Genomic DNA, 26,766 nt, shown 5'->3' with positions numbered 1-26,766 from the left:
ATGGGCTTGTGGACTTTAGATGAAGTCTCAGCAGGGGTAGAAATACTGCCACGAGTGCAGTAAGTAGTAATTATTTTGTTCAACAGAAAAGATCATATTTAACGATCAACAGCACTAAAGCATCCAACTTGCAATCAGATCTAAACCAATTGTGATCATATCTATGAAAAAAATGCCCCGCTGATCAAGCATTTCTTTAAAGGACATCCAAGGTGAAAATAAACTGATGAGAAAAACAATTGTCTCTATCCTCCTCCTTATCCAAAAAATGACTTCTTTAGATATCCCACCGTTTTATTTTATATTTAAAGGGAACCAGAGATGAACATTTCACACAAAATAAACATATCAGTCGATAGCTTGTAAAGAATAAATGCTCTACCGGATAATTTTGCCACTCTGGTGTGTGGATAACATTATTGCTCCAGGAAAAATCCAATATGGCCGCCGGCTCATATCCCTTCTGCTTCCTGGTTATGAGTTGTTCTGGATGTGCTGTCTAGGCTATATGAGAAAGGCTGCTGCAGCCTTTCATCTGTGTGCTTTCATATTGATATGATGTGCAGCTGCCTGTAGGAAGTCTCTCTCATAGGAATAAAACTGCAGTCATCATCATTATCTATGCAGAGTGCACACAGAGCACACAGATCATATTGCAGCCACACTTGTCTGTTTCAGAGCTTCTCTCTCAGCAGCAGCAGCCCCTTCCATGTCATCAGAGCTCTCAGTATGCAAAGCAGGAAAGCTGAGCCAGGAGGGGGCAGGCTTGGGCTTGAAAAGACTCCACAGAAGAGTGACTCAGCTATAATGATTCCAGGTCAAACCTAGACTGAAGGCTCAGTCGGGGATTCTTATCACAGCTGATAGACTAATTAAGCAGATAAGAATGAAACTAAAAGCAGGGTAGGTGTTTACTGTCATGTTCCCACTGATAAATGTAGTAAAATACATGAGGGTCCTTTGTCTCTGGTTCTCTTTAAATCTAGTTTTTAAGTTATTACTGTTTCATTGTCTCTGCTCAATGACACCTTAATTGAAATATGCCAGAGCTCAATTCTATGAATTATTGACCCTTTTTATCTCTTTCCTGCTCTCAGAAGCCATTTAATGACAGGAAAAAATTGTGTGGCTGTAATTACAGCAATTATGCTATAGTCTGACCCAGTCCCGACCCAGACAGAAACTGTCACTTGCATACCTGATGTTTAACTTTTTCAGGCAGAGAAAGAAAAAAAGGAACACAGCCTAGTTACAACTTCTCTGTTCTCTGAATAAAATTATTGAATATATGATTGTTCACTCAAAATTGTACTGCTGATTGTACTGTTAATGGGCACCCTTCGTAAATCAAAAGATAGAGAGCATTGAGTCGGAATACTTATAGGGCTGTTTTACACTGCAAATAACAAACGCAATGTGATTTTATAATGCAATTTTATATATTTTTTTGTGATTATTCGTAGAGCAGGGAACACAAGGAGAAATGCAGAGGAAATGCAGCATCCAGGACGTTTGTGATCAGTTAAAATTGGATCGCAATCGGATTGAACAAAAGCATTATGGGAGTAACTATGCAGACAATATAAATATGACAACTATATTACTGCTCACATTTGTTGTGCTATTGATATGAAGCATGCTTTGTATAGGCAAAGTTGCCCAAAATGACCTCTACCTTTTCCCATATGTTACTACTGACAACCTAACCTTACTCATTTCCATACTGTCTGGCATCATTGCATTGTGGGAGTAATGTTTTGCTCGAGTGAAGCTAAATATTTCCAAATATCTTGTTTTAGGAAGGAAAATTTGTACTTGCTTTTTTTTTTAGTAGCTTATCAAAACTGCCATAAACAGTCACTTTTAATCTGAAGCATGGAACAGAATGGAAATGGTGAGAAATACTGCCAGAAAATAAATACATTCAATTTGGGAAAAATAAAAAAACATAAGAGCATAAGGGGAAAAACTTGAAAAATATCAACTCTTGTGTTATCAAAATGAGACTTCTAGTACTTCAGTGAGGCGGTACTCATCCCTAAATGGATCCATAGGAAAGCAATGCAAGGAAATGAAAATATGAGAAGCAGGTAAAAAATGCTTGGTGATCAAGATATTTAAAAGGGCATGGAAAATACCTGTTTTGGCCTTCATTTCTTCATAGTCAAATATTGCAATTCCAGTGGTCTCACTTCCAGTTCCGGATGTAGTAGGGACTATTATAAAACAAGGACATAGCAAGTCATGAGCAAATCATTACATGAATTGTGCTGAATTTAGAATAAGTTCATGGAAAAAAAACTAGTCATCTTCAAGTGCATTGATCTTCACCCCAAAACGCTTCCTAGAATTACAAGTTCAGCTGCAGGGAATGGGCAAACGTGCAGATCATTTATATTACAGATAGATAAATTCAGTAGTATGGTTTAATAACTGATGAATTTAATTATTAATAATTGTTCTCTGTTACCTGCTATGAGTGGCTTAAGCGTTACAGTCACTGGCTTTCCTTTCCCGATGGGAGCATTGACAAAGTCCAGGAAGTCAGCATCAGGGCTGGACGCATAGAGGTTGGCAACCTTACAGGTGTCTATCACAGAGCCTCCGCCAACAGCAACATAAGCATCAAATGTCCCTCTTCTGGCAAACTGAATGGCATCCATAAAACTAAATATATAAAACAAATCATTATTCAACATTATCATAATCAGAGCTAAATGATTATAATCATAATAAAATAACAATAGTAAAAACAATAGCACAGTAGTAATCATAAGAAAATAATATAGACATTTGTATACAGAAACCGTTTTGATTATTTCAGGTACCATTCTTACTGATATGTGTTATGTCCTAATAATGATATTCAATATTGGTAAATGTATGTACCTTTCATTCAGTTTTGAATTTAAACAGCTACCGTATATACTTGCATATAGGTTGACCCGTGTATAAGCAAATGTACCCACTTTTCCCTCAGAAACCAGGAAAAAGTGATTGACTCGCGTATAAGCCCCCCCCCCCCCCCCAATATAACCCGCCTCACAGTAGCCAGATGTGCCCCTAGTACAAGTCAGCCACACTCCCCATAGCCAGATGTGCCCCAAGGATGATACAGCTGTATCTCAAGATGCCACTAGATGGTGTCATACATATGAGACACAGCAATTGCTACACAGGAAGAATCCCTGATCATTGCACTAACAGGTTGTTGGCTCGCACCGCTCCACAAGCCTGGAGACACCAGTAGTATTGAGTAGCTCACCTGGCCAGCACACCATGTTGCAGGGGATGGGGGGCACAGACACAGCAGGGAACCAGCTGGCAAGAGCAGGATCTCTAGTGCACGATCCTTACGCTCCTCTGCCAGTAACAAAACCACTCCACCATCTGTTCTGCTCCACTAGCTCGCATATAAGCCGAGGGGGTAACTTTTCAGCACATTTTTTAGCTGAAAAATTAGCTTATACGTAAGTTTTTTTTTTTTAATATTAAAGGCTTTATTGAACAGATTATCAATTATAACAACATCCGACGCCAGTCAAATAGCACATCAATTATACAAGTGATTTGCATACAGAGTCTAATTAACATAAACTAAAAATAAAAAAAATAAAAAAAACAAACACAAAAAGAAAGAATAAAAATGCGGCCGGGGAGCTTGGCCCGTAAGAATGGACCATTCAACCTGGGAAATGGGGCACAGGGTACCTCCAGCTGAGATCCCAGGGATCGGTCCTTCTCGAAGATCTCCAAACACAATTAACCACTTAAGCCCAACTGGACGAGATTTCTCGTCCAGTTGGGCTGCGCGCACTCCCGCGGGTCGCGCGCGCGCCCGCGGGCCCCCCCGTGCGCGCCCCCGCTGCTGCCCGCTAGCCCACCGATCAGTGAAAGGGATTATCAATCCCTTTCGCTGATCGGACCCCCCCGGAGAAAAGCCGACAGCATCTCTTCAGATGCTGCGGCTTTTCTGAGCTCTGGGCTCCTTTCTTCTGCCTGGGAGCGAGATCGATCGCTCCCAGGACTTTTTGATTCTGGCCATCTTGTGGCCAAATAGCAAATTGCACCTGAAAAAAAAAAATTTCAAATTAAACATATAAATATATTTAAAAAAACCCTGTTTACCTCCCACACCAAAAATACCCACATACAAGTTTAAATTAAAAAAAAAAAAAAAAAAATTACAATAATAAAAAAAAACAAAAAAACATAAATAGTTACCTAAGGGTCTGAACTTTTTAAATATGCATGTCAAAGGAGTATATCAATATGATTAAATAAATTATGGGCTTCTAAACAGTGATGGACGCAAAACGGAAAAAATGCACCTTTATTTCCAAATAAAATATTGTTGCCATACATTGTGATAGGGACATAATTTTAACGGTGAAATACCCGGGGCATATGGGCAAATACAATACGTGAGTTTTAATTATGGAGGCGTGTATTATTTTAAAACTATAATGGCTGAAAACTGAGAAATAATGAATTTTTTCCATTTTTTTCTTATTCTCCCTGTTAAAATGCATTTACAGTAAAGTGGCTCTTAGCAAAATATACCACCCACAGAAAGCCTAATTGGTGGCGGAAAAAACAAGATATAGATCAATTAATTGTGATGAGTAGTGATAAAGTTATTGGCAAATGAATGGGGGGTGAAAGTTGTTCGGATGTAAAAAAATTTCAACCCTTCGGGCTTAAGTGGTTAAATTGCTCTCCAGCACCGCACATAGAAAAGGAACAGAACAAAAACCTCAGCTTAACAATATATCCACTGTATACATCTTCTAGAAACAGGAGTCCTGAAGTATAAGTTACCTGTATGACTAGTTAAATGCAGTATACGCACATGTCCAGGGGCGACTAAAGATGTCTATGAGCCCTCCAAAGTTCCCAAATAAGATCAAATTTGGTCATGTTCTCAGTACTATGATAATACACTCGATCCATCAACATCATAAGGTCTAGACGTTGGGTAACCAATGCTAAATCAAGGTCAGTGGATTTCCATTTATAAGCAATGGACCATTGAGCAGCCAATAACATGTATCTGTATAATGGCCTAAATTTACCTGGGACATCATTATTCTGTGTATACAATAGGGCCTGGGGAGCGGTTAAGGACATCGGAAAGCCAAACACCTCCTTAGTCATAGATTTCCATGCGTCCCAGAACTGCTGTGCAACGGGGCAATCCCAAAAAACATGCAACAATGTGCCTTCCATACCACAGGCCCGAAAACAGGCCGATGGGACCGAAGGATAGATTTTATGTAATTTAGACGGTGTATAATACCAACGAAACAAGATCTTGTAAGCTGTGTCTTTCACCATGTTTGATTTGATCACCCCAGAGACAGCAGTCCAGACATAAGACCAATCAGTGCGATCATATTGGATACCTAAATCCCGCTCCCAAGCTCTCATATATGACATTTTATCATCATGATCACGTCCTAGCAGTAGAGCATAAAGTATTGAAATTAACCCTTTTCTACGAGAAAAACCAAAAAATAATGATTCAAACATAGTAGGGTCATATACTGGAGATGAGGAAAAGATTGAAGAGAAGTAGTGTTTAATTTGGCAAAATCGATATGCTTCTTCCATAGGGGCGTCTCTACTAAATCTGAGCATGTTAAAAGTAATCGGAACATCACTTATCCAAAACCTATTTGCTGTGTGGAGATCTTTATCCCTCCACCAGGAGAAAACCTGCGGGTTCCTAAAAGCAGGAACAAACCGAGGATTACCGAAGATAGAGATCCTGGAGGAGGGAAAAGTCAAAAGTTTATATGTGGAAGCTATAGAAATCCAAAGTTTGGCCAATGACGATACAATCCTATTCCTGCCAGCAAGGACTGTCAAATCCTTCTTGGAAACTATCGTGGCTAATGAATTTAGGTGGAAAGGAAAAACTGAGGTAGATTCCAGCTGATACCATGCCGGAGGCTTTGAATCTATGTTCCAATCTAACATTTGACTAAGTTTGGAGGCTAGGTAATAGTGCCATAGGCTCGGCAAGCCAATTCCTCCTTGCATGGGGGATCTATAAAGAATCTGTGCCCGGACTCTAGCTGGCTTACCGTCCCAAATAAATTTATTGATTTGTGATTGAATAATGGATATGGATTTTTTGGTTATAGTTATAGGAAGCATACGAAACAGATATAATCATTTGGGAAGGAGAATCATCTTACAAGCAACATTTCTGCCCAGCCATGACACCTTATATGTAGACCAAATCTTCAAAAGTTGTGTAATTTGAATAGTTGTATGTAAAAAATTGGCTCCATATAGGGCCCCAAAGCAAGGTGTAAGAAAGATTCCCAAATATTTAAATTTAGTGTGACTCCATTTAAAACTGTAAGTGGAATCTAACCATCTAATCGTATGTGGATATAGATTGATCGGGAGGGCTGTGGATTTGGACGAATTAACTTTAAGCCCCGAAAAATGTGCAAAAGTCTCTAATAATTGGAAAAGATTAGGTAAAGAGGTTAATTGTCTAGTCAGGTATAGGAGAGCATCGTCAGCATACAAAGAAATCTTGATATTATCAATACCATATCCATAGATATTGGGATGTCGTCTAATCGCCACCGCCAAGGGCTCTAACGCAAGGGCGAACAGCAATGGGGAGAGAGGACACCCCTGACGGGTGCCTCGTTTAAGATGAATGGGAGCGGAAGTTGCCCCAGGGATGCGAATCATAGTAGATGGAGAATCATACAAGGCTAAGACTGCTGTAATGATGGGACCGGTTAGGCCAAAGCTCTCCAGGGCAGTGATCAAATATTGCCAACCCACAGAATCAAATGCTTTACTGATATCAAGACCCAACATCAGAAACTTTGATTTCTTAATCTCTGCATCTTGTAAAATATTAATTGCCAATCTCACATTATCAGAGCCTTGCCTACCAGGGATAAAACCAGTCTGGGAAGGAGTAACCAAATCACCCACCAGGGTACCTAATCGCGATGCCAAAATTTTAGCAAAGAGTTTGATATCATTATTCAGAATTGAAATTGGTCTAAAACCCGCAGGGGAAGAGTGGTCGGCATCTGGTTTAGGGAGTAGGGTCATGTTCGCCAGGAGCATTTCCGAAGGAAGTTTCTCACCCTGTAGAATAGCGTTAAACATAGAGGTCAAGGGGAGTGACAATGTGTCAGCAAATTTTTTATAGTATAGCGGGGAAAACCCATCTGGGCCGGGGGCAGTGGAAGATTTAAGAGATTTTATTGTTGCTATTACTTCTGTGGAGGAAATTGGAGCATTGAGGGATTGTAGTTGTTTTGAAGTCAATGTGGGCAACTGGAGGGAATCTAACCATGATTTAAGCTCAGTAGTATTAGATGTTATCTCGGTCCCTAGAAGGTTTTGATAATATTCCTCAAAGATTTTTAAAACTTTGGGAGGTAACACTTCCTCAATGCCTCTAGTGCTTTTCAATTTATAAACATGTGGGGGCTTATAATATTGATTAAGCTTGCGAGCAAACTGGGTAGAAGGATTATTTCCACGTAATAAAAATCTAGCTTTAGAAAACTTCAATGCTCTAGCATGCGAATTATCAAGAGTAGAATTCAGTTCAGTTCGTTTCAAATTAATCTCATGTAAAATCTCTCTAGAAGTAGTCCCGAAGTGGCGCTTATATTATAGATCCAGCTCAGCCGATAGTGTAAGAATTTTTTGCGATCTCAGTTTTTTAGCCTTAGCAGCCTTTGCAATAAAAATGCCTCTCATGACTGGCTTATGAGCCGCCCATCTTAGAATGGGAGAAGTATTATCTTCACTATTAAAAAAAAAGTATTCCTCCATCTCACCCCTTACTAAAATTCTATCTGATTCCTCCGCTAGGAGGGAGTCATTAAGCCTCCAATTACCAGGACTAAAGGGCAAGCCGAAGCCTACCAAGGATGATAAAACCATGTGATGGTCTGACCAACTACAGGTGATAATGTCTGAAGTGGAGGAGTTGGATGCGATTATAGGAGATAAATAAATATAGTCCAAGCGGGCATAAGATTGACGGGGATGAGAAAAGAAGGTGTACTGTCTGCAGCCAATATTATATGATCTCCATATATCGATAACCTTAAGTCTTGATAAAAGGCTAGTGAGTCTTCTCGGGAAAGTCTGAGCAAAGGGGGACTGAACTGATCTATCTAAGCTGGGGTTAGCTACAGCATTGAAGTCACCTGCTATAATCAAATGCGTAGAAGATAGTCTTTCCAATTGAAAGGCCAATAATTGCAAAAAAGCTGTCTTAGAGGCATTGGGTGCGTAAAAATTGACCAACGTAACAGATTTACCCTCCAGGATACCCTTAAGGATCAGAATTCTACCATCGGGGTCTGCATAAGAATCTATAAGTGAGAACGAAATAGAGTTATGAAATACTATGGCCACTCCCCTGGATTTTTTGGTGAATGAGGCATAATAGGACCTGCTATACGATCTATGTAGAAAGGTGGGTGATTTGGACTGTATAAAATGGGTCTCTTGTAGAAACAGAACTGATGCTTTTAAGCTCTGATAATGTTGGAAGGCTTTTCTACGTTTGACTGGTTCATTCAACCCCTGGACATTGTGCGTAATCAAATTAAACTGTCTAGGCATGATAAGAATATGGCATGAGAAGAAACGCTATGGCATGTGATGCAGTCCTGCTGTGTACTCTTTCAAAACTATAAAGTTCTATGCAACTTCCTTGTAGGCGTTATCACTGCACATCAAAGCAACTCCTCCACCGGCTTAGTATAAACAAATGCGCTCACCAAAGTTATTTGCTGACCAACTACAGACAGCAAAAAACGCTCACTTCCATCCACGATCATGGGACATCCTCTTCAACTGTCTCGTATCTCCCAGCGTCCCTTGCCGGTATGTGTAAGGGTAAAAGATATAAACAGCATATAGTGTGATACCGTCAGGGTTCAACACATGAATCACCACTGTGCAACACACCAATACTGTAATCCACCACTGCTGTGCAGATCCCCTTTAATCCCAACAAAGACACACATTTGCGCTCACCAAATAAAATTGCTGACCCCTCACAGACCAGCCAATGTAGCTTGTATATCCTGTAGGGCTTGGGCTGCCTTGAACAGATGAACCTTAAATAAACTCAGAACAGGGCCCACATAGCGTAAAACCGTTTAATAACTCCAATAGGTAAAAGTATTGCACTTACAATTGTCTTTAAAACATGCGCATGTATCATAAAACTCGTGTTTCAAAGCTCCTGGCGTCTCATCCCTCTCCGGCCGTAGCTCCGCCCTACCGGTTTCGTCATTAATGACTCATCAGGGGCTGTGGCTACAGAGTCAGGGAGACGCCTTAAATACTGTCTTCTAACCTAGCTTGCATAAAACAATAATAGCACAATTCAGATTCCAGATGGGGGGTCTGTCAGCTTGTATTATATATCCCCCTGTTACCATGGATCATGTCATCTGCAACTTACAAATGAAAATGCAAGATAAAAACTCACAAGTTAAAAATCACTGCAGATTTCCATATTGCTCACAGTCTCATCCTGTTTATCATAGATTGCAAACTGCGTATACTTACATAAATAAGGTAATATTCCCTCAGGATTCCTCCATTAGATTTCTACATTCATAAGCTCCCAAAAGAGTATTTAATTTCTCCTATAAATCAACCGTAAATCGCATAATCTCTTGTGTACTACATTACCCATAATCTCTTGTGTTCTATCAAAAAATCGATCTGTTCTGGTGGTAGTCTATTTTCTTTCATCAGAGCGGATTTTACCGATGACAGTGCCTCACTGTGAGGGATGATGGTATATAAAGCTGAAACATCTGCTGTAACCATAATACTACCGTCATTAAGTTTCAATCCATCAATTGTTTGTAAGAGGTGCTTAGTATCCTGTAATAAATATGGAAGAGACTTCACCACAGGTTGTAAAGACATTTACATGTACCCTATTGGTTAGAATATGTCACATGTAAGTCCAGGCATTGTGGGAAATGTAGTCCGTGGCATTGCCGACATATACTTGTGTCCTATTGGCTGGTGGGGATAAGGGGGTGGTGCCCGCTCCTGCTCGGATGTTTAGTGGTATATGTAGGCTCAGAATGTACGGGCTACATAGCTCATTCATACGGGAGGAAGCCCTGCCCACTAGAGAGTTGAACCCCCAGGGATTATGGGTAATGTAGTACACAAGAGATTATGCGATTTACGGTTGATTTATAGGAGAAATTAAATACTCTTTTGGGAGCTTATGAATGTAGAAATCTAATGGAGGAATCCTGAGGGAATATTACCTTATTTATGTAAGTATACGCAGTTTGCAATCTATGATAAACAGGATGAGACTGTGAGCAATATGGAAATCTGCAGTGATTTTTAACTTGTGAGTTTTTATCTTGCATTTTCATTTGTAAGTTGCAGATGACATGATCCATGGTAACAGGGGGATATATAATACAAGCTGACAGACCCCCATCTGGAATCTGAATTGTGCTATTATTGTTTTATGCAAGCTAGGTTAGAAGACAGTATTTAAGGCGTCTCCCTGACTCTGTAGCCACAGCCCCTGATGAGTCATTAATGACGAAACCGGTAGGGCGGAGCTACGGCCGGAGAGGGATGAGACGCCAGGAGCTTTAAAACACGAGTTTTATGATACATGCGCATGTTTTAAAGATAATTGTAAGTGCAATACTTTTTACCTATTGGAGTTATTAAACGGTTTTACGCTATGTGGGCCCTGTTCTGAGTTTATTTAAGGTTCATCTGTTCAAGGCAGCCCAAGCCCTACGGGATATACAAGCTACATTGGCTGGTCTGTGAGGGGTCAGCAATTTTATTTGGTGAGCGCAACTGTGTGTCTTTGTTGGGATTAAAGGGGATCTGCACAGCAGTGGTGGATTACAGTATTGGTGTGTTGCACAGTGGTGATTCATGTGTTGAACCCTGACGGTATCACACTATATGCTGTTTATATCTTTTACCCTTACACATACCGGCAAGGGACGCTGGGAGATACGAGACAGTTGAAGAGGATGTCCCATGATCGTGGATGGAAGTGAGCGTTTTTTGCTGTCTGTAGTTGGTCAGCAAATAACTTTGGTGAGCGCATTTGTTTATACTAAGCCGGTGGAGGAGTTGCTTTGATGTGCAGTGATAACGCCTACAAGGAAGTTGCACAGAACTTTATAGTGTTGAAAGAGTACACAGCAGGACTGCATCACATGCCATAGCGTTTCTTCTCATGCCCTAATCTTATGTTGCTTCCACTTTCATGTTAGGTGTTTATTGTATGAAGTGGGAGATTTTTATTGGATTTGTCAATAAGATTCATTGTATGTGCAATAACTGTTGATCGCTTGTGTGTAAAATTATATGTTATTGGGCTATCGACCTTTCATATAGCGATCCAGTCCCGAGGTCATTGCTCACTCTGAGTAGGGTGTGCATTGTTTTACCCTTCCTTATCCTGTATATATAGGACTTGCTGCACGAGGAGCGCACTTGCCACCTGAGTAAAATGATAAGAATATGGACTTAATCAGCAAAACTTCGAGATATACCAGTGAATCACGATCTTGACCATTCAGGACTCTTGAGAAAAATAAAAAAAGCAAATAACACAAACAAACAAAACTGTGCATAGTACCAAAAAGAATAGAAGAAAAAGACATCAATGTCAACATTTTGTCTGGGCAAAAAACCTCCTCACTGTCCCACAACAAAAAGGCCCAGATACTCTCAGTGGCTTAATTAGGACCTCACTGAGAGGGGGGTAATACCCGTAAAGTTAAATTCACTACGGGAAAGAACAGAAAGAAAACACCTAGGCAGGGAGCTATATCCCAGCCTCTTCAGGAGTTAGTGCACCAGGTGCGGGGGAGCCTATTCAAAGGTTGTTTGCGGTGTGCTTCCAGCTGATCAAGAGTCACCGGCAGGCCCATGCTGTTAAGAAGAGAGATTCCTTGCTCCAATGTAAGCTTATACGTAAGTTTATAAGGTACTTTTCCAGTTCAATACATAGCGTACGCATGTGCAGACAGAGCCCTGCATTCAGCAGCTCTCACTCTTCACAAAAGAAGAAAAAAAAACCCAAAACAAAACAAAAAGTAAAACAGAATTACAGTATGGCATAAAATTAATAAAATCAAAAATCAAAACAAATATCTGCCTCAACTCCTTACTGTTCATACATCTATCATACATAAAAATCACAATCTGATCATCTTTCCCACCAACAGTTAGTATTGTAAAAAGCCATATTGCATGGCAATGTCAAATTCTAGTCAGGGCCTCCACAGGGCCTCCACTCATCAGTTTTTCTGTGCATTTTCTGCAACCAATGTTAATCAATCGCACTTGCATGTATTTTTCACATGCAGAAAAACAATTGACAGCAATGCAAAACTTGTCAGACAACTCATGCAGAACAACTGATGCACAGAAAAACTGATGCACAGAAAAACAGTTGAGTGGAGACAGGTCCTCAGAGAGTGCAGTGCACGAGAGAAAAAGAAAATCAGTCTGCTGCTTATAATCAGTGAAGCTGTTACACAGAAGATTCCTGCTTTGTTTGCTCACCAAACAAAAGCGTATTCCTTCTCCCTGTATAACTAATATGATAAAAGAAAATCTCCTTGCAGTAAGGAAACCTGTGTGTGGTGCAGCTTGTTTTCAACTGAATCATAAGACTCCAGCAGAAAGTGAACATATATTTTAGTAACTATTTAAATGGAACCTAAAGTGACAGATAGCTCAGAAAAGAAATATATCACTGCGAAGCTTATCCTTTGTGTGCCTCGTATTTTTGCCACTCCGCTGTGGCTGCATCGGTCAGAACACATGTTATTTTCAAAATGTCACCAAAAATGGCGATGGCATCTCTATTACTTTTGGGTCATCCGGCCATCCGTAACCTCAGTTTTCCTTCCTGTGCTTGTGCACTGATTGTTTGCGTGGCTATGCAAGCACACGAGAAGTTGATGCGTGCGCAATATTGATGTGCAGCACGGTCGGCGCTAGGACATGGGGAAAACAAGAACGGCAGACAATACAGCTTCCGGGTCTGCCTCGGCCAGTCGCCAGAGCTAACGGTCTAGATTAGAGGACACAGGGGGAGATTAGAAAAAAGCAGACACTAAGGTAAACGTCTGCTGTGATTACTTAATCATGCTACATGGCCATTTTAAATCCTGACATTTACTTTAGGTACCACTTAAATAGTACTTAAATAGTAAGTAGCACTTACTATAATAAGTACTAACTACTACTATAGTACTACTAAGTACTAAATACTAAGTACCGGTAGTACTTAAATAAATAGTTAGCCGTTATTATAATGTGGAATAAGAGAAGTTTTGGCCTTAATTTTTTTTTAACGTATACCTGAAAACCTAACAAAAGGGAATATTCACAAAGCTGAGGTACAATACCATGCACAGAAAGCAAGTTCCATAGCGCACATTGCGCAACATGCATTATATACACAATGAGTGCGTTGCTAGTACAGTATAATCTGGTTATAATAAACTGATATAGTAAACATTTGGGTACAGTAAACTACCTCTCAGAGTCCCGGCCAATCTCCATTATAAGTCTATGGGAGCAATGCCTGGTATAGTAAACTCTGATATAATAAAACTTCTGTTATAGTAAACATGTTTTTGGTCCCTACGTTATGCTGACTCTGGATATAGTAAATAGTGGGTGGTGCATGCATCATATGTCAGTGTGAATCCCATGGTCGGTTTCTCTCTTCAGGCTGGTTGCAGGTGAGTTGATGCCTGATAACATTTGTAAGACAAGAAGAATGGCACCAGCGCTGGATATACAGTACTGTACAAATAAGCAGCCTGGGAAAAATGAGGAATAATGTGAACATGCCTTAAATGCAGCAAATGACAGTTCTTAGTGAAACAATTCCCCCCGACTTTAGCAGTTAATAGCAAAGGCCCCTTACATCCTAGCAACATCAAATTTGCAGGATATGTTAAAAAGATAATGGGAAAATAAAACATTTTTATTTTTTTTATGTTCAGATAGTGGGAAATTTTTTTTAAAAATGGCGTGGGGTCCCCCTTTCCCGAGCCTCTGTAGCCCCTTGTCCCCTATGCAGGCTGGGATAGCCAGAATGCAGAGCCCTGGCCGACTGGGGCTTCGCACCCTAAGCTATTCCAGCCTGCATGGTCCATGGTATGGGAGGGTTCCTGTCCTGGGGAGAGAGGCGGCCAGGCATTCCTGTCTCCCCCGGAGCCCTTGTCCAATCCATGGACAAGGGGCTCTTCCCCACCTCCGGTGCACCAGTAGGAGGTGGGGGCGACGAATCCCTGGGGGGTTCATGGTGGCATCTGGGAATCTCCTTTAAGAAGGGGATCCCAGATGCCCGCCCCCCTTCTAGGAGAAATTATTTAAAACATAAAGGGTTAATGCTAAGCATAGCTAGAGCTGTGCGCACGCAGAGACCGGCGGTGTGTGGCGGCAGTTGCGCGGCCGGGGCTCCGCATTCTGGCTATCCCAGCCTGCATGGGGGACAAGGGGCTACAGAGGCTTGGGAAGGGGGGACCTCACGTCATTTTGTTTTTTTTAATTTCCCACTATCTGAACACAAAAAAATAAATAAAAATGTTTTTGTTTTTTTTTAAATATTGTTTCCCACTATCTTTTTAACATATCCTTCAAATTTGGTGTTGCTAGGATGTAAGGGGCCTTTGCTATTAACTGCTAAAGTCGGCGGAGATTGTTTCACTAAGAACTGTCATTTGCAGCATTTAAATGTATACTTTTTTCCCTTGAAATTTTAAAATCGATTTTCTCAAAAACTATAAGGTCTTTTTTGAAATCATTTGCTAAAGTCGGCGGGAGATAATCACAAATAAATTTTTACCATGATCCTGCGATCACGACCGTGATTGCATTCCGAATATTTGAAATGATGAAATTTCCGTGGCCTATTTTGGTGATCCAGGATTGATCACGGCGTCGAATAGCGAAGCCGAATAGTGGAAAAATGCTCGTGAATCACGGCTAATTCGTGATCACGGAAAATATCTGCCCATCCCTGCTGTAGACTAGCTGGCTCCCTCTAACACTTTATAAAACACAGCGCCATAGTCAAAAAAGTTTGGTAAAGCTTCTGTCCGCAGAGAGAACATAGGAATTTTACTGTTTCTTATGCTGACAAGGTGGTGCACATTTTTAGAGAAACGCATGCTATGCAAGTAGTGCGATGCACATTATCCTTAGCAATGCATGTGGGTTGCTCTAATTGCGCATCACATGCTACCTTGACTGTGTAACTAACTGTTAAACTACAATGCGCTTTCTAGGCTTAAGTGTGAAAAAGTAAAATCCTGAAACCCTTCGGGCTCGCTTCCACTAGGGGAAACTCCCTGCATTTCCCCGCATGCAAATTTGGATGGGGAAACGTAGCCTATTGAAATCAACGTCTTAGTGACATACCCCAATACAAAACAGCATAGGGGGAGACTGAGAATACTCAAATGCACAAAGCAGGCACCTTAAGTGTACTGAGTACCGTATACAGAAGTTAGGTTTACAATTGTTCAACCTGTCTACAACTTTATTGTTGGAATGGCAACAGTTATGAAGCACAGTTGAAGGCTCAGGGAAATACTAGAAATGATCAAAGTATCCGAAGACAGGCAGCTACCTCTTATCTGTGGGCTCCACTCTGACATTGTCATATAAGCAGAAGGTGATATTACTCTTTGTCAAGGAATTCAGCACAGATTTGACTGGAGGAAGCTGAGCAAGATTCTGGTCTGTTACCACACACACATTTTTTGCTCCCATATTATTCAAATCCTGAATGGAAAAAAAAAGAGAAATTACATAACGCACCTATCTTCGATGAACACACACACACACACACACACACGGCGGCTGCCATATTTATTTCGATTTAAACAATACTAGTTTCCTGGCAGTCCCGCTGATCTCTTTGGCATTAGTAGTTTCTAAATCACACACTTGAAACAAGTAAATATGTCAGCCTTCATAGTCATCTCACTTAAGGGGCTTGATTCACTAAACCGTGATAACTGATATCACGGTCGCACTAGCGCTTTGCGCGCTTTATAACGTGCGTAATGGTTTATGTGCGCAATCGCACATTTTTGTGAAAATTTGTGTTTGCTTGTGGAAATTTGCGATTGCCCGCGATAAACATTACGCACGCAGATCGTTAGCGCGACCGTGGTATCAGTTATCACCGTTTAGTGAATCAAGCCCAAGGTGTGCTCAAGGCTACTTTCATGCTACTTTTAGTTTGCGGGACTCCCCCCCCCTTCCCACAGCTTGTCATAAGGGAAATGTAAGTTTATGGAGACTTACAAACTATGGCGATGTGACAGAAGTAGCGAAATCGCCAAAAGGCTGCTGCAAACTCTGCAGTGCATTGCCACATAATCTGTGCCTATGCAGCAATACAAGTCTATGCGACAGGGTAAGTGAAGATGAGTGATTGTGGTACAGAGCACAGAGATGACATTTCAGTGTTGCGCTTCCTGTCCAGCAGGGAGTACATCATTGAGTGGGGGGCTGAGCTACATATATAATATCCCTTTTGGCACAGTCTGCTGCAGTGTAACATGCAAGACAACATGGTGCGGTGCAATCATCCTGCCCCCGGCTCTCCTGCTACACATGTGTAAAAGTAACCTTAAACAAGCTAAAAGTACAACCAGCACTACATGTACACATTATTTCATCATGTCACATGTTAGTTCAGCTATGCTGTAAAGAGAAACCGTATTGACAAATGGTAGAACATTAACTACCCTGGTTTCAGCATCAGAAACACTTCCTATATCTATCTATATATATAATAGAGTAAGTGCCTCAACCTTCAAGCAAGAAAAAGAAGTAGCGCCCTGCCCCCAGGGCCGGTCCAAGCAAGAAGAAGGGGCTGGTCCAAGCAAGAAGAAGACGTAGCGCCCTGCCCCCAGGGGCGGTCCTAGACTTGCTGCCGAGCTGGAGGGGGTAGCAGGCAGGAAGGAGGTATTGGGCACAGCGGCAGGGAGGGGGGTCGGACACCCCCCCCTCCCTCACCTGGGTCCCCCATCTGCGCTCCCCCTCTAGCTTAAGTTCAGCAGCAGCCACCGCTATTAGTAGGAGGCAGTGGACGGGGATGACTCACCTCTTCCGCGTTCCAGCGTGCGTTCCACTGTCGTCACTTCCTGCAATGCCATCCACTTACAATACAGTGGGCGGCATTGCAGGAAGTGACGACAGTGGAACGCACGCTGGAACGCGGAAGAGGTGAGTCATCCCCGCCCGCTGCCTCTTACTATCAGAGGCGGCTGCTGCTGAGCTTAAGCTAGAGGAGGAGCGCACATGGGGGACCCAGGTGAGGCGGGGGGGGGGGGGGGGGGCCCGACCCCACTCCCCACCACTGTGCCCAATACCCTCTTCCTGCCCGCTACCCCCTTATGCGGCGTATACTACGCTGCGGGTCGGCTAGTAAGTCTATAAAAGGTCTATATTGGTATGTAGCCCTGCCTCCCAGTGATGTCACAGTCTAGGCTGTTAAGATATGCAGAGTTCTCTTTCCAGGGCATTCTGGGAGACCAGGTATTATTTCCACTGACTTCAGGACACTGAATAAACAAACATTGTGCAGCCATCAGTAAAGATGTCGCCATCTAAGATTTACAATAGGTAAACACTGACTAATATTTTATAAATGAATAAAAAAAATGATTTTATTATATTATTTTCAGTACAGATCTACTAAGTCTGCATTTGCTTTTGTCCTTCTTACCATGCCCACTTCCTTAGTAACACCCTCACCATATCTTATGGTTGACATTGCCATCTAAAAAGGAAATAATAGTTTAGTACAGTTGATTATAAATAGATATTGTCAGTGCATCAGTATTATTAGAGACTAGAGCAGAAAGTGGTATGCTATACTATACTATGCTGTACTATATCCCAACATACTGCTATATATTGCAGAATAGTGGGCAGAATACATTTTTTTTTATGCTGGCAAAACACTTTAGCCAAGTAAAACAGGTTGCACTATTTGCGCAATGCATGCCGCATAACTGTCCCAAACTACATTTCCTTGCATTACAGTAGAAAACCTGTGGCTGAGGCCAATAGGAACACAATCTGGTAATACTGAAGGCCATCATGCACCATTAGATCCGGTAAACAATAAGCACCTTTCCCAATCTAGATTGTAAGCTCACAGGGACAGGATTCTCCCTCCCTTTTTTGTTTCTACTCTGTATGTACAGTGCCACAGAAGATGACACTGTATAAAGCAATAAAAATAATACTAAATCATTTTATCAACTGAACACTAAGGATTGATTCAGTGGGCTTTTTTAAATGGATTTTCATTTCAAGAAAATTGCATAGTGTATGATGATGGCCTTTAACCACTTGACCACTACAGGTTGTGTTCCCCTTATGGACCAGAGCAATTTTCACCTTTCAGCGCTCCTCCCATTAATTTGCCAATAACTTTATCATTACTTATCACACAGAAATTATCTATATCTTGTTTTTGCCACCACCAATTAGGCTTACTTTGGGTGGCACTTTTTGCTAAGAATTACTCTATACTAAATACATTTTAATGCGAATAATAAAAATAAGATAGAAAAAAAAATCATTATTTCTCAGTTTTCAGCCATTATAGTTTTAAAATAAAATGTGCTTCTGTGGATAAAGCCCACACATTTTATTTTTTTTTATTTTATTTTATCTATCATTTTTATTTTATTTGGAAATAAAGGTGCATTTTTTTCATTTTTGCATCTGTTTAAATGATATCACTAATTACAAGCCTTATTAAAAATAACAGTAGTATACCCTCATGACATATATATTAAATGAAAGTCCCTAAGGTAACTATTTCTGTATTTTTTTGAAATTTTACTTTTTTTTAATACAAGTGTTTTATTTAGGTAACTATTGCAGGGGAGAGGTAAGGGGTTAATTAATGGGGGATTTTATTTATTTTATCTAATTTTATGTATACAGGTGTAATTTTACTGTTTGCCCACTAGATGTTCCCCCACTTTATTCCTGTGTACTGAGAACAGCACACGGAAAATGTTGTGTGTATGTTTTTACTTTCACTTTGTCAATGACCACCGGCATCTCACTGATACTGGTGGTCATTGACCACATGCACTTTGATCGGTGAATGGGAACATTTGTGCCCATTCACCGATCAGTGAACTAAAGGGTGGCGACGAGAACACACACGCGAGAGCACACAAGGGCGTGCGGCGGGTGATCCCATCAAGGTAGATATATTTACACCCCTGGAGCTAAGATGAGGTATCAAGGGGTGTAGATATACTGTACCTGTTCTGACAACACATTATTGGACACATGAAGTGAAAGACATATTAAGGCTTTTAACCTCTTGAGGACCGCAGTGTTAAGCCCCCCTAAAGACCAGGCCATTTTTCACTAAATTGGCCACTGCAGCTTTAAGGCCTTGCTGCAGGGCCGCACAACTCCGCACACAAATGATTCCTACCCCCTTTTTCTCCCCACCAACAGAGCCTTCTGTTGGTGGGGTCTGATCGCTGCCCCAATGTTTATTTATTTATTTTTTTACAAACATTTTCTTATTTATTTTTAAAATTATTTTTAAAATTTTTATCCCCCTCCCTCCCCCCCGTCAGCGTATCAGCACGATCGACTGTGATAAGCTTCAGCCTATCACAGCGGATCACTTTTGTGACTCTGGTGCGGACAGCCAAGTGACACGCGCTGTACCTAGTAAATAGACAGCGGTTTTGCCATCTAACAGTCTCCTAGCTGCGATCGCCGCTGGGAGACTGAAGGCGGAGCAGAGCTCCGCCATCCAAGCAGAGATGCGCGCGCGTGATCTCCTGCAAACCACTCCCCAAGGACCTTAAGCCGATCTGCGTTAGGCGGTCCTGGGGCCGCCGCCGCGTCCACGCCCATCGGCATGACGTGGTCGGCAGGTGGTTAAGCAATACACGTTGCTTGGCATCATGGGCGTCCACACATGCGGCAAAACCGGGCATCTGCCCGACCCTGGCCGCCCGCTGCCCCCCCCCCCCCCCCTGGCCGCGTGCCCGTGCGGCCAGCAGGAGGGGAGCAGCGCAGAGAAGAGAGAGAGCTATGGGCACAGTGGGGAAGGGCGGACGTCTCCCCCCCCTTCCCTCACCTTAGGGGGCTCTCTCTCCCTCGCTGTCCCCTCCGGAACGAAGTGTGCAGCGGCTGGGCAGCGGGCGGAACTTACCTCGTCTCGCTCCTGCGCCGGAAGTTCTGGTGCCGCACTCTGGTCTGGATCAGACCAGAGTAGCGGCTAATCCATCCGGCGCGCGCGACGAGACGTGGTAAGTTCCGCCCGCTGCCCAGCCGCTGCACACTTCGTTCTGAATGGGGCGAGGGAGGGAGAGCCCCCTAAGGTGAGTGCCCATAGCTCTCCCTCTTCTCTGCGCTGCTCCCCTCCTGCTGGGGCACACCTGGCCACTTTTTCTGGGGACATATACCCCTGCCTACATATACTGGGCAGTGGGCACATATACCCCTGGCTATATATACTGGGCACATATCCCCCTGGCTATATATACTGGGACATATACCCCTGCCTACATATACTGGGACATATACCCCTGGCTACATATACTGGGACATATACCCCTGGCTACATATACTGGGACATATACCCCTGCCTACATATACTGGGACATATACCCCTGGCTACATATACTGGGACATATACCCCTGCCTACATATACTGGGACATATCCCCCTGGCTACATATACTGGGACATATACCCCTGCCTACATATACTGGGACATATACCCCTGCCTACATATACTGGGACATATACCCCTGGCTACATATACTGGGACATATACCCCTGCCTACATATACTGGGACATATCCCCCTGGCTACTTTTTCTGGGGACATATACCCCTGCCTACATATACTGGGACATATCCCCCTGGCTACTTTTTCTGGGGACATATATCCCTGCCTACATATACTGGGCACACATACCCCTGGCTATATATACTGGGCACATATACCCCTGGCTATATATACTGGGCACATATACCCCTGCCTACATATACTGGGCACATATACCCCTGCCTACATATACTGGGCACATATACCGCTGCCTACATATACTGGGCACATATACCCCTGCCTACATATACTGGGCACATATACCCCTGGCTACATATACTGGGCACATATACCCCTGACTACATATACTGGGCACATATACCCCTGGCTACCTGTTCTGGGGACATCTCTACCCCTGGCTACCAGTTCTGGGGACATCTATACCGCTGGCCACCTATTCTGGGGACACCTATAGACCTGGGGCTACCTATTTTTGGGGAACCACTGCTGTCAGATTGAGTGTATTTTGGGGAACTGCTGCCAGGTGAGAGGTGTCTACATATTAAGGGGGCATTCTGCCTATTCATGTGAAAAGCTGTCTATTTATGTGCCTCATGACTGCTGAATTTGTCTTGTTGCGGGCCTCATGGTTACTGACTTTGTCTTGTTGGGGGCCTCATGATTTGTTGGGGGCCTCAAGATTGCTGAATTTGTCTTGTTGGGGGCCTCATGATTGCTGAATTTGTCTTGTTGGGGGCCTCATGATTGCTGAATTTGTCTTGTTGGGGGCCTCATGATTGCTGAGTTGGTCATGTTGGGGGCCTCATGATTGCTGAATTTGTCTTGATGGGGGGGCCTCATGATTGCTGAATTTGTCTTGTTGGGGGTCACATGATTGCTAACTGCGAGACTATGGAAAAAGCTGAATCATCATAATATGAGACAATAGCATTAAACCTACTTTTTCCGCTTTTTAAAACAGAAAATGAAACTGGGAGGTTCTAAAAAAAAATGAATACATTTTTCAGGAGTAGGATGGATGAAATTGTTTATCTTCACAGTTTATTTTCAACTTGGATTTTACATAATGTTCATGTATGAGTTAAAATGTTTGTATTTAGTTTAAATTGCTGTTGGCACTTTGTGATAGTAAAGCCGCACCTACACGCGTAGATGCGGCCGTGATGTTCCTTATCAATCGAGCCGCTGATGCGGCTCGATTGATAAGATCCGACAGGACGGATCTTGTTTCTGCCGATTCCCTGCTTGCTCCCCGCGAGGGGACAATGGCAGGGAATCGAGCGGAAGATAAGCGGCGCCGGCGGGGACGAGCGGGGAATCGAATGCGGCTCACGCGCGGCAAGCGGGGGACGCGGAAGAGGCGATCCGGCGGCTAATCGAGCCGCCGGATCGCAGCCTCATCTACCCGTGTAGATGAGGCTTAAAGTGACTTTGCAGTTTGGACACCCGACCTCCAAAAGGTTCGCCACCACTGTCCTAATCTAATGTCCCACCATTGCTTAGTTCATGTAAACTTGTCTCCACCCACGACCACACCCACATTCTGGTTCATGACCACACCCATTTTTGGGCATGACGTAGCCCCATTTTTTGGCGCGCTACACGCTCGCCACACATCACCACCCCAGATTTGCTACGCGCGCCGCCCCTCTTTTTGCTCCCCCCTTTTTGCCCCCCCTGGAAAATTTTCTGCGGACGCCCATGCTTGGCATCCTGCTGATCTTTCATGCATTAGTAATGTCTAAATCACATGTCTGAAACAAACATGCGGCAAATGCAGTCGCACTAAACATCTGACCTGCATACCTGTTCAGGGTCTATGGCTACAAGTATTAGAAGCAGAGGATCAGCAGGACAGCCAGGCAATTTGAATTGTTTTAATTAATTAAATGGATATGGCACCCTCCATATCCCTCTCACTTCGGGCGTGTGTTAAATAAAATGTATCTTTATTTCAAAAGTTATATTATTCACACATTTACCTCAAATGCATAATCTGTAGTAATCTGAGATAATGGAGCTGAAAAAGATTTAAGGACAGATCAATTTATAACATTTATAAAAAAAATGTTGCTGTCTGCTTGTAGAGGTTATGTATTAAAATGACAATGCCAGCTACTGAAATAACTTGTTTTTGTCCCACCATTCTATGTATAGTACGTTCTGAATGCTACCAGTATACCAATCCTCCAGCCATTCAGATAAAGAACTTTGTCCAGACTTTGTTTTTATATGATTTTCTATTAGTAAAACTTAAGCTTCCTGGAAGAAACTGTGTGCTGTTTGGAAATGATGTTGGTACACTAGTACCAGGCCCAGATTTCTTAGAAGGCCACAAAGGCCCAGACCTAGGATGGTTGCTGCACAACGGTGTGACTGGACAAGGAAGAGGAACTGATGCATATGGAACAGAAGGCTGCCAATGCAAGCAGGACATGAAAGAGGACAGCTACTGCTCGAGGAAGCTGTACATGAAAGAGGAGAACTGATGTACACAGATGTTACACATAGAAGAGGCGGCTGCACATGGAAAGGGAGCAAATAGAAAGCTAACCCCAGGGCGAAAAGTATAAATGTAATCTTGTAGAAACAAAGAAACACAAGGACACCGAGAGCCCAATATGGTGTACTATGTATTGGAAATTAGGGAAAGTATAAAAGTAAGTATAGTAATACTCACAAACCAGGGTTACCTCATAGGCAACCACTGTAATGGCAGGTGGGGAAAACAAACCTGTCCCCACTCAGGATTAAGAAGTCGCTCTCTGTAGATAGGAAGAAACGTGAAGATTTCCGCCCTTCCACCAAGAGTGGACTGGTATCAAATAAAGGTGAACAGAGGCGCCAAAAGGATAAAAGATTATAAAAAGTTTAAAACATGGAAGTGGTGGAGGTGGACTCTTACCCACTCGAAAGGACACGACAAAAGGAACGTGTTAACGTATAACAAAAGTTTTATTCATACACTCCACAATTTTTGCAACGCGTTTTATGGGCGTTTCATCAGGCAGTCAGACAGGAGTATACAGATAATGCTGTCCAGGTCTATACTAAGCGCCTGAAGTATATGAAGACAAGACAAGACAAGACAAATAACATTTATATTGCGCTTTTCTCCTGGCGGACTCAAAGCGCCAGAGCTGCAGCCACTAGGACGCGCTCTATAGGCAGTAGCAGTGTTAGGGAGACTTGCCTAAGGTCTCCTACTGAATAGGTGCTGGCTTACTGAACAGGCAGAGCCGAGATTCGAACCCTGGTCTCCTGTGTCAGAGGCAGAGCCCTTAACCATTACACCATCCAGCCACACATTACACGATCAAGCCACACATATGAATAAAACTTTTGTTATACGTTAACACGTTCCTTTTGTCGTATCCTTTGGAGTGGGTAAGAGTCCACCTCCACCACTTCCATGTTTTAAACTTTTTTATAATCGTTTATCCTTTTGGCAACTCTGTTCACCTTTAAATTAAATCTTGTGTACTACAGGTATATTTGAGGTCAAATACAATCCATTGTACTGCCTACCATTAGCCAGGCCATGTACTGTGTGGATCTTTCCACAGATACTTCTTTTTCCAGTTGCATGAGCTGGGGTCATTCAGGCATTGCTAGTTGATGTGAATGTGTATGTAAAGGCAGGCGTCCTAATACTTTTGGCAGTATAATGTATGTGCTTCAAAAGGGTAATACAACCAATACACACAACACATACAAGACTTTATAAGTGCCATAGAGGAAAGAAGAGGGAGGGGTGTTGGGGAGGTGGGGGAAGGGTGCTAACCTGAAAACTTCTGTAAATAATGAAACTATTATTATTTAATATTTATATAACACAGTCATCTTCTGCAGTGCTGTACAGAGTATATAGTCTAGTCTGTCCCTCAGGGGGCTTCCTAATGTAATCCCTACAATATTCATGTGTCTGTCATAGTCTAGGGCCAATTTTAGTAGGAAGCCAATTAGCTTATCTATATGTTTTTGGGATGTGGGAGGAAACCGGAGTGCCCGGAGGAAACCCACGCAGACACGGGGAGTGCTATCCATTACACCACCCTGCTGCTCACTAAAATTAAACTGTAAATATTGAGGTCTGCCAGATCACGCTAACTTCTGGAAGAACAAATGTTTAGGTAATTTCTCATCATTCATTCGCGCTTAACAGTAATTCCTACCTTGGCAATATGTGTGGGAATGAGCTGGGCATCTGCATCTAAAAAGAAAGGAAAAAGTTAGATTGTTGCATTACACTGGCCAGGTTGAAGGAAAGGTAAACACATAAAATGCATCACTTAAAGAGACACTGAAGCGAAAAAAAAATTATAATATCATGAATTGGTTGTGTAGTAGGGGTAATTACTAGAACATTGGTAGTAAAAAAAATATTCTCATATTTTTATTTTCAGTTATACAGCTTTTTTTTTAAATAACATTGCATCATTCTCTAATATTTGCAGTTTACACATTACTCAGCATTCAACACGCCCTAAAAGTTTTTACAGAACAGGCAGTGAACTTTTGACCTGTCCTGAACTGTTCTCTGCAAAAGAAAAACACAATACAGCTGGGATAACCTAATCAGAAGTCAGAGCTCTCTGCAACTTTCAAAGTCGCAGAGCTCAGTGGCTCTTTTGCAAAGATAACAACTTGAGTTTCTTAACTCTTCCTGTACTGGAAACAAATATTAGACTTATGTCTCTGCTCCTAATGCTTTATTTCTTAGCTGTATTACACAACAAATTCATTATATCGTAATTTTTTTTTCGCTTCAGCGTCTCTTTAAATTCACGTCATATGCCCGCTACAAATCACTCCATAACATTAAGTGATTAAGTACATCTTCCTTACTACAGCTAAAAACTAAAGCTATTCACTGCTGCAGACATCGGATGCTCTTGCTTCTCACTGTCAACAGTGTGAAGAGTAAATATGTGTCCTCTTACAGGTATCAGGAAAAAAAAAAACCCCTACATTTAAAAATGACACTTTTATTGGCTAACGAAATAAGTTTCAATAGTACTACGGTAGTGTTTACTGACGTAGATAAAATCCAGTGTTGAAAGTCTCTAAGCCCTCTCCCGCTCTTCCTGCCACTTTAAATCAGTGTCACTAACTTTTCAAGGGTCTGTTTACTCGTTTCCCCATGGCTACCGTGCAGAAAAGTGTTTTTACTTCATTTGCGATTGATTCCTCATGTTTAACTAAACTATGGCAATCGACCATAAACAATGTAAGATGAACAGTCCCATTCATCTCAATATGTGACACGATGGATCTTAAGCAAAAAACGCCAGGGACCATGGGTGTAGTGTTTTTCCTGCTTCCAGACACTGTTTCACAGCAGAACACTCTCTGCTGCCATTCGCTGGCTCCCAATCATGTGACCCTTATGGGGTTCAGGGAGCAAAAGGGCCCCATGCTGTCATTATTGTAGGGGGGCCCTATTAAGTCTAGTTACGCCCCTGCCATGGACGGTTGCGGGCAGCCTTCAATCTGAACCGGCCGGCAACTATTAGTGAGGCTGGGTCACTAAAGATTATCACAGCAAAGGGGCAGCTTTGGACCGCCATAGTGGTATAAAAATACCCCTGTAAATTCCATTAACATATATCAGTACAAAATTAAATTAATTTTATATCCATAAAAGGTGGGTGAACTGAAATTTCTCCAATTTCTATTATAAAAGAAATTAATAAAGTGAAACATTTTAAAACCCCTATGCCTTCCTCCCCCTCCCACTTTGGTATTGGTAATGTAATATAATTTTTTAACAATACTATAATTACCTTAGCTGAGATATGTCCAGTGACAGTCTCATGATCACCTCTGAACGCTGCACATTTCAAATTCT

At 42.2% G+C, this 26,766-nt stretch overlaps 1 protein-coding gene across 2 annotated transcripts in view; it reads right to left on the bottom strand.

Moving 5' to 3' along the window:
* The window catches only part of ADHFE1 (alcohol dehydrogenase iron containing 1), a 78,368-nt gene that overhangs the window by 42,616 nt on the left and 8,986 nt on the right, over positions 1–26,766 (bottom strand). The window contains exons 3-8 of one of the 2 annotated variants that reach the window (XM_068234804.1): positions 25,091–25,128; positions 22,898–22,935; positions 17,798–17,851; positions 15,686–15,840; positions 2,471–2,667; positions 2,139–2,216 (exon numbers count right to left, since the gene is read on the bottom strand). In XM_068234804.1, coding sequence (XP_068090905.1) covers positions 2,139–2,216; positions 2,471–2,667; positions 15,686–15,840; positions 17,798–17,851; positions 22,898–22,935; positions 25,091–25,128 — 560 coding nt within the window. The remainder of the gene's footprint in view (positions 1–2,138; positions 2,217–2,470; positions 2,668–15,685; positions 15,841–17,797; positions 17,852–22,897; positions 22,936–25,090; positions 25,129–26,766) is intronic. The other variant, XM_068234806.1, reaches the window with a different exon arrangement.

The sequence above is a fragment of the Hyperolius riggenbachi genome, chromosome 5 (assembly GCF_040937935.1).
Source record: "Hyperolius riggenbachi isolate aHypRig1 chromosome 5, aHypRig1.pri, whole genome shotgun sequence".
Taxonomy (NCBI): domain Eukaryota; kingdom Metazoa; phylum Chordata; class Amphibia; order Anura; family Hyperoliidae; genus Hyperolius; species Hyperolius riggenbachi.
Note: the sequence above shows the minus strand (reverse complement) of the source record. Positions and strands in the feature narration are given on the sequence as shown.